At 42.9% G+C, this 8,856-nt stretch overlaps 1 protein-coding gene across 1 annotated transcript in view; it reads left to right on the top strand.

The window, feature by feature from the left end:
- Positions 1–8,856, top strand: part of mib1 (mindbomb E3 ubiquitin protein ligase 1) — a 55,057-nt gene that overhangs the window by 37,455 nt on the left and 8,746 nt on the right. Inside the window, 3 exon segments of the mRNA XM_035671359.1 lie at positions 6,406–6,538; positions 7,591–7,677; positions 8,191–8,349. Of these exon segments, the coding sequence (XP_035527252.1) occupies positions 6,406–6,538; positions 7,591–7,677; positions 8,191–8,349 (379 nt within the window).

The raw sequence follows: 8,856 nt of genomic DNA, 5'->3' as shown, positions 1-8,856 counted from the left end.
AGAGAAACTCCCTCCAGACTGTGACAAGGCAAAAAGATTACAGAGAGGAAAAAAACATTAAGAAATAGCTTCGATGCAGGCATTTTGTTTCTTAATGCAATGCAGAGCTATTAAATTGTCAAGCATTTGATTGATTTGAGGAACTTGAATGTACTTGTGTGCAATGTGCACTGTATTCTCAAAAAAATCTGATCTGGACTCGGTATCTGCAGATACTCAATATTAAATTACTTGATCGGCTCGGGGGCTAAAAAATCTTGATCGGGACATCCCTAGTTACAACCTAACCAACGTAAGCTGTGTTGCTCCCAGTGCCTATGAGGTATCGTTTTGTGCACCTGCTTCACAGTAAATTCAGTTCCCTATGTTGTAAGGCTTTCACCATGAAGTAGCTGCAGAAAGTGTCCTTGGACTGTAGAAATAAAAATATTGAGCTTCTGTTACATTACCCCCAGGTTTCTGAAGGGATGTTTTGAAACCTTGGTTTGGATTCTCACTACCATTTTAACAGCTACAGATACACAGTGGACGAGCAAAAACAGCATCAGAGGTATATTGATATGTGTGCATAGGCCTACATATTGCAATTTAATTCCTGTATTAGACTAAATTTGTATTTGAAGCAATTGTACTAGTGGGCAGTGATCTGTAGCATGTTCCAGAGGGCTGTTTGTAGAAAAGGGAGAGAGCAGGGTTTTCTTTGCTCTGTTAGCAGCTTGTTTGAGGTGCAATGACTGTAATGATAGAGAAGAGAGGCCAGTGAGTGTACGTATACTCTGATGACAGCGAACTCAAGTCTGTTCGGATCTTTGGTTGATAGGTGATCTGAGCTACAATTTTAATTTTCTGGGCCTCGTTTTGTATACCAAATCTTGTTGTGTGGTTTATTGCACATTTTCAGAGTGTATTCACTCCCCTTCATAATTGTCATTCATACAGCAAGTTAAATTCAATCTAATATTTATTCAACTGTCCCCAGATTTGTATTATCAAAACACTAACAATGAATGCACTGCCTATTGCGTTATGATTCAGGCCTACCCAAGCCTGTGCAAAAAGTGACAGTAATTACATGGTTGTTTTATAGGTAATGAAGCTATTGAGCATTTGTGCAATATAGTATGCATGATTTAGGTGTCTCTTTATTCTAATATAACCTGCATGTCCTTGCTTTATCTTTTACGTCATTCTTTGCTTTTTGGGTAAAAGGATGTATATCATGACTATTATGGCTGGTGCCGAAATGAGAATGAGGCTTTTTCAAGGTACTGAGGAGAATAAAGTGCAAAGGAAGAGTAGCACGGGAAAATAATTGGGTCATCTCGAACCAATGGGACATTAACGCGCCATTGGGCTTCTCTGACTGTCTTGCTGCCTCCTTCTTCATAAATTGCTATGAATCAGGACATCCCATAATAACAGGTGATTTAATGCTAATTAAAGCTAAGCCTTTATAGGCCCCCACCCACTTTCCAAATAGACAGACAACTGTACCCGAGATGTTTGAAAATGCACCTGGCGTCTCCTAAACAACCTTCAAGGCACCAGCAATAGCTATAGTGATAACCAAAACATCATAGAAATGCACCCCTTTTCCGTTTCCCCCCTTCCCAGTTTATGCAAATAGTCCTTAATAAAAGCATGCTCACTCAGGGGCCTCAGGTACAGGCAGGCAGGGGAAGGTCACATTGTGGGGGAAATTATTCTCTTCACGGCATGGTAATGAAAGCCTTTTTTTATCGAGCGGAGCCAGTTAGGTTCTTGTCCTCAGCTCTCTGCTGCACTGCTGGCCTGGACGCTACCTGTGTTTATTTACTCTGTCCACAGCAGGATGGCCAGTAGCTGTGGGACAGTCCTGACAAAGTGAACTGGTGAACAGATTGCTTCTAGGGGTGGAGTGATGGCCTGGATTAACTTTGAGGCAACTGAAGTTATAGTACAGTTATATTTACATGGGTATTATAGGGTATTTAAATTATTTGTCACGTCCAATATCTGGTGTGTTATTTAGTGTCAGCAGTGGAATTGACAGTTGAGTTTCCCCGTTTTTGTGTTCAAGTTATGCCTGTTTGATTCATTTAAAAAATAAGCCATACGTAAACCAATATTATCATTCAAAGCAGCGTGTTTTAAGATCAGTGAAATCCTGAACAGTTTTATGACTCCAACCCTCACAGCTGCCACTGACTTAGGGACTCGGTACCTTCCAAATGATGAAGCGCACCTCCCTACCCAGAGTGGAAAGGGGGGAGGGAGGTTCTAGTGTTTCATTTGTGAATGATTTGTTGAGAACAGGGTTCACTATTTCAAAGGACCTGAAAATATTGATCCTGTCCCCAGTGAGTTGACACCTCATGTATCGTCTGAAGTTGTCTCATCTCAAAAGGCTGTTCCAATAAGGACAGGAAAAATCCTATGCAGTGGGAAAGGACTATATAGACAACCTCATGGAACAATGTCACCAGTTTCATGAAGGCAGTATGGATAAGGTTAGGCAACTTTAGGTCGACTTACTAGTTTTGTTTTCTCAGTTGTGGAGATGGATCTTCTGATATGCCAGTGCAGTTAGCTGGTAAAGTTTAATCCATTGTACTTTTAGGACGTCTTGTCCATGTTTGCTTATAAGTTAAACACGTTTTGGTAAAGTTGTGGATACAATTATATCTTCGTCTGCTGATAAAAGTTCAAGGATTTACTTTGATGGTTAAAAACATTTTGTTTAAGGTGTATGGAGTATTTCTACCCACCAGCATAGATCTGATTTGTCTGTTTGACCATATAAGCAACTCTCACAGTTGCAAGACTGATCATTTTCAATATCAGTTTTTAGAAAGCATTTTATTTTCCCAAGGCAGGTGGCACCTTTTGGTGACTAATTTCCAATGCAGAATTTGGATCCTTTCTTGAGCTTGAAGCCTTAGTTATGGATGATGGTATGCCAAACACGTCTCCTACATCAGAGTAACCATATGTTTGTGCACAGCCATTAATCTCAGGCTGGATGTTGACTGTTCCCATTTTGCCCTGTCCTACCCAAGTTATTGTCCCTCGACTCTCACTTCCTGTTGTAATAACGGCTACTGACCACCACACAGATGGCTGTCAGCCAGGCGAGGGCAGCAGAAGGGCCCTGTCGACCCCTACACTCTCTCTCTCACACACACACACACACACAGTTGCACACACACTCACTTCCACTGTCTTACATACAATGACAAACGCCAACACACAGTGCTGAGAGCGTCAGAGAGCATCCTGGTCAATGACAAATTGCAGCCCAAGACAACAGGCCCCTGTGTTGCTCTCCTGAGGGACTCTTGAGATCTCTCACAGGGTGACCCAGTTCCATCACATCTTCCCTTCTACCTCTCTCCTCTACCATTCCCTCTCCTCAGCTGCACGTCCTGCTGCATTCACACAGACCATATAACTGGTTTTAAAGTTCCGTTGCAGTAAGGAGATCCTCACTTCACTCCAAATATCGGTCTCCTTCTCATAGCAGATAAACCTGAGTTGTCTAAATGTTAACTCCTAGGTCAAGTCAGTGTCTTCTGCTCAGTGAAAGGTCTGCGGCCTGAGCTGGGTAAACTCGCTCTCTTCGTCTCCCACTCGAGAACCTACCTCAAGGGCCAACACACAGTTTCTCTCCTACCCCGTCAGTCACTGCTAACATCACTTACCCAAGAGATAAAAAAAAAACAACAACTAGGATTTATTTCTTGGTCCTTAATTCACTCTCTTTTTTTCTGCCTTTACAGCAAATAGCTTAACTGCAATGCAGCAGTGCCAGTATGGGGCATTAATATTAATGTCCGTCCATTTCGCCCAGCGTGGCAGGGAGCCTGTCAATCTAGACTTCTATTGGAGGGGCTCCCTACACCAGCAAACACCTGCCCAGCACTCAAATGCCTGGTTCTGACACTAGAAGGCGCAGGTCTGCCCCTATAGTATATGAGGCATGCGTTTATTGGCTAGTTGTTCTACATATAGGAGATATCTCCAGCCAATCCAGATCGCACAGATGTTATATGTTGCACCAATAGGAGGAAGAAAATGGGCACAAAAAGAACAAAGGCATTTATGTGGGACAATTGCCCTTGATTCTGGTGGAAACTGTTGTAGTTGAGAAAAAAACTGCATTCCTGTATTGTCTATCAGTCTTATTTGAAAGAAAGCTAAAAGAGTCCTACATTTAACCACTGGGAATAAGTTTATGTTATAGCTTCAGGCAAGAATCTGATGTGGCAAGGTCTTTTCTTGAATAATTTGCTTGTTTAAGTCTCAACTCCTACCCAGTGGGAGACCGCCATGGATGAAATTACTCAAAAGTCCCCCCTGAGATGGTAAATCTACAGTACGCAAGCAAATAATTCTTTGTAACAAAGGCGACACATTATGAATGTGAGATTAGGCAGAATGGGTGCGGTTGCTATCACATTTAAGCAGTGCTCCTCTGCATTAAGTGGTTGAAGATAGCTGCAAGCAATGCAGGTGTGTGTGTGTGTGCGTAAGCCTCTGTGCAATGAGAGGTAGAGAGAGAGAGCGAGGGAGCCTGGGATCAGTGTGCTGCGCTGTTCATCACTGCAGCAGTACACCAGCCCCGGATCTCTGTCCGTACAGAGGTGCTGACTGCCTGCCCCCCCTGTCTCTCTGCCCCTCTTTCTCTGCTTTCCGCAAGAGGGTGTGCTGATGATGCTCTCTTTCATTACTCAAGAAGGATGGAGACAAGCTGTAGGTTTAGCAAAAACCCGCAGGGAACCAACCACGCTGATTACCTTGAGTCTGAAAGCCTGCCAGCATGTTAGTTTGCATTTCTGTCCCTTCTCTGTCTTAATAGTTAACAGTTTTCATTGATTGTGCAGGCTGTGGCCTTCCTGCTCTGTGCTGGTGCCCATTTCCTCCCCGTACTGCTTCAGACCCTATTTCCCTTACTGTAAACACTCCAGTGCTCGCATGGGGGCTGTTCAGCCATATCAAAGTCAGAGTAAAATCAGCTGCCTCCTTTTGTCGCAGTTCAAAGATATGCCCTGCATGATTATTCAGGGTTAATCAAGGTCAGAAGCGTTCCCTCCAGCGTTGCTGCTTTAATGCTTATTTGAAGGTACATTGTGTACCTACCTACAGACAAGATACAAGAACAGTTCAGCGATATGGCTTTAAGTGTCTTACGTCATATTCAGTAGTATTTGCACAAATTGAAGACCTGTGTTTGCAGCCTTTGTTTGTCATCACATATCCTCGACTGATGCACTGGTCATACATTAAATGAATGAGTCTCATTTCAGTATTCTCATGTACCATATGCCTGGATGTGTGCCCAGGGGCTAGAGCAAGAAGAGTAGGAAGAGAGGTAGAGGTTGGGGACAATGAGGAAATGGATGAGTTCAAACACTAAACTAAAGCTGTCATGCTATGAAAGCTAGTTAGTAACTAAGTAGAAAGAAGGCTGTTAACTCACATTTATTTATTACTAATTACAACTGTATTGCAGCTTAAGACGAATCTATCTTTCATGGAGGTTTTTTTCTTTTCTTCCTCTGCTGTCGTTTTTTGTTATCTTTGGATTTTTTAAGGAATGGAAACGTGTGTGGCTTCCTTTTACTAGTTAAACGGTCTCTTTTCTTCAGTGACGCTGTAGGGAGTGACAGTCAGCCTCCCTCTTTATCCCCACTGTGACACTGTGACTTCTTCTCAGCCTTCCTCTCATATAGTCGCCTTTGCAGCCACGTCTCTCTGTGGCACACATCCTCTAAATGACCTTCACTGGCACAAAACTGGCTCTTTTCACCACGCCATGCCACCTCTGTTAAATAGCACTGTTTAAACAATGGATTTTTTTTTCCCCTTCCCACCCTGTCTGTTTCTTCCCCAGGAGGAGACCTGAGTGAATGCAGTTAAATCTTGTGTAATTACCATTTTGCCTCCCAATGATAGGCGCGTTTGCGCATCATCAAGGGAAAAGTGTCTTCCCTTTTTAACAGAAGAGATGGTAGGGGGACGGGTACTCTAAAATAACACACAGCACTTGTACTGCTCAGAGCTTGATGTAAATAACACTCTGCTTGGGAAAGCAACTCCTCCCTAAGTTGATTTAGTATTCTTGTCCCCATGTGTGAAAATGGGATGTGCTCTGCTGTAAAAATAAAAATAAAAAAAGAAGTCCATTGGAATATGCTGTGTATCAGCAGTACAGACATTGTGATGTGTTTGCGTACAACAGATTGTGTCTGGCCATAAGCCACCATAGAGCGCATAAGACATTCATTAACAGATTTTTTTCTGGCAGTTTACATCATAAACTATCAATTTACTGTACTGTCTGTACCTTCTTGGGCTTTTTTGTCATGCTTCCCAGCTTCTCCTATTTAAACATTTCCTCCCTCTCCCTGTCTCCTCTCTGTGTAGTGCCATGCGTGTGCTGCTATCCAAACTACCCAGGCCTTGGATCGTAGACGAGAAAAAGGACGATGGTTACACCGCACTGCACCTGGCTGCCCTCAACAACCATGTGGAGGTGGCTGAGTTGTTGGTGCATCAGGTAACAGCACAAATGCACTCACACACATATAAAAAGCTTCTTTTAATGCATGCTTAATCACTTAAACTGACTACAAGTGTTATTCATAGTCTATAAGAAACCCAAAGCAGCCCAAAGCATAACTGCATCAGCTCAGCCTGCACTCTTGGCTTTCCCTGACTACAGACCATTAAGAGCAGCTTCTACTGCACTCCCTGCAGCCAGCAAGCTGTAGACCACTTGAAGCTGCTATAACTGCCTTTTTTTTTTTATTGAATCCATACGGTTTTCAGGGCCTCCAGGGGTATTCTTTAGTGCTGTTGGGCCTCATATCCTCCTCCTCTTGCAATCATAGCTTCATGCTCTTTTTTCCCTTCTGAGATTGCAGGTTTAATTCCCTGAAGATTAAAACATACAGGAGTTTACAGCAAAAGTCACCTGACCAAGTGGGAACTGGGTTAATTAGGATATGGTGCAAGGCAGCAATGTTGCTGCAACGTACCAACGCATGAACGCTCGCTGTGCAAGCTACCTTTCAGCTGGGACGGCCTTTTTCCCAAGTCCCTGCAATGGGCTTGTTCGCAGTGATGGCTCAGCTTTCTATTCAGAAATTGCACCACGCTACAAGGTGCACTGCAGATTCCCTGCCAGCCAGCCAGCCAGCCAGTCAGTCAGTCCTATTACTGGGGGATTTCACACACTGCCTGATCACAATGCTTATCTTCCCTCCACATCTCTTCAGCTGAGGTGTTTCGCAATTGGAAATGACAATCACATGCAGCGTTATTGTTGGAAGCATTTTTTTCCAGCCCCCTAGGTGATACTTTGTTGGTCGGCAGGGTTGAAGGAAGGAAGGTTCAGTCATGGCACATAAAGCCAGAATGGTTGTTAGAATCTTTCATGTGCTGAACACTTATTTCACTTTTTCAATAAATTTCTTTCTTTTTTTTTTCTGTTTCTGTTCTTGTGCATGTGTGTATCTGTGATTCCTTTCAGTAAGTTGTTAATCTATGCAGAAATGCCCATATTTTTATTGTGTGTGTGTCTGTTCCTCTCCTGTTTCCGCCTGAAAGGGCAATGCCAGCTTAGACATCCAGAACGTCAACCAGCAGACGGCATTACATCTGGCAGTGGAGCGTCAGCACACCCAGATAGTCCGGGTAAGTGGGCCCTCTTGTTTCTTATCCTCCTTTCTTATGCTTTCCATCATTTTTTCCTCGTCCTTTCCCCTCTCACATCCACCACAAACTGAAGATTCTGTCTCTAGTTATCCCTCTGTTAGTCACTCATCTGGACTATAAACAAAAGGGAGCAGAAAAGTCAGTGCAGCCCCACATTTAATTTATACTAGCTGATGTCCTGCAGTTGAATGAAGTCCTGCTTCAGATTGATGCTGTATAGGGAAAATGTTCTCTGAGGCAGTGTCTTGGTTAGAGTCATTTGGCGTAGTGTTGGATTGAGATTACCACGTTGCCATCTTGTGGACTCATGAGAAAATGCACTCCATAATTGGGGGAGTACAGCACATACACACAAGTACAGTTCATTGTAAGCGGCAGCCTTATAAATCAGCACTGTGGCATTTGCATTGTAGCATAAAATTAAAGTTGTTTTATGGTTGTTGCTAGTGCTTCTGCCTGTTTGTGTGACTGTTAATGTGTTTTTCTTAACAGCTGCTGGTGCGGGCAGAGGCCAAGCTTGATGTGCAGGACAAGGATGGGGACACACCACTTCATGAGGCACTGCGTCACCACACACTGTCCCAATTGCGACAACTCCAAGATATGCAGGATGTCAGCAAAGTGGAGCCCTGGGAACCCTCCAAGAACACAGTACATATACATCTATTATTAACCTCACTGCTCCTCCTAGATTTTAGTAATTTACTTGGGTCAAGGTTTCTTAAGGTATCATAAGGCATCACAGCTATGCTATGCTCATACATAAAAATGAAATGGCCAAGAGATGCAGTTACCAACGAGGACACAACTAACTGAAAATATGTGACTCCTCTACAGTTGTATGTATCTATGACATGATACATATAAGATAAGATAAAATATTCCTTTAATAGTCCCACAATGGAGAAATTCCAATCTTACAGCAACAAAGTGGATAGAGAAAAAAAACAGTATAAAGACAGTATAAGAACAGTATGAAAAAATAATATAATATAAACACTGTACAAGAGAAGTAGTAGAGCTGGACTTTAGCGAGCTGTAGCAAACCTAGCAAAACGCCACCATCAAAACACTGCAGCCTCAGCTGAAAGGATAGACAATAATTAAACTTCAATCTGAATCAACTTCAAACTGGAATCTTGTTTGCAGTGGTTTGAA

Source organism: Morone saxatilis, unplaced genomic scaffold (assembly GCF_004916995.1).
Source record: "Morone saxatilis isolate NCDOM2014 unplaced genomic scaffold, NCSU_SB_2.0 Contig23, whole genome shotgun sequence".
Taxonomy (NCBI): Eukaryota; Metazoa; Chordata; class Actinopteri; family Moronidae; genus Morone; species Morone saxatilis.
This window is presented reverse-complemented; position numbering and strand designations above follow the sequence as displayed.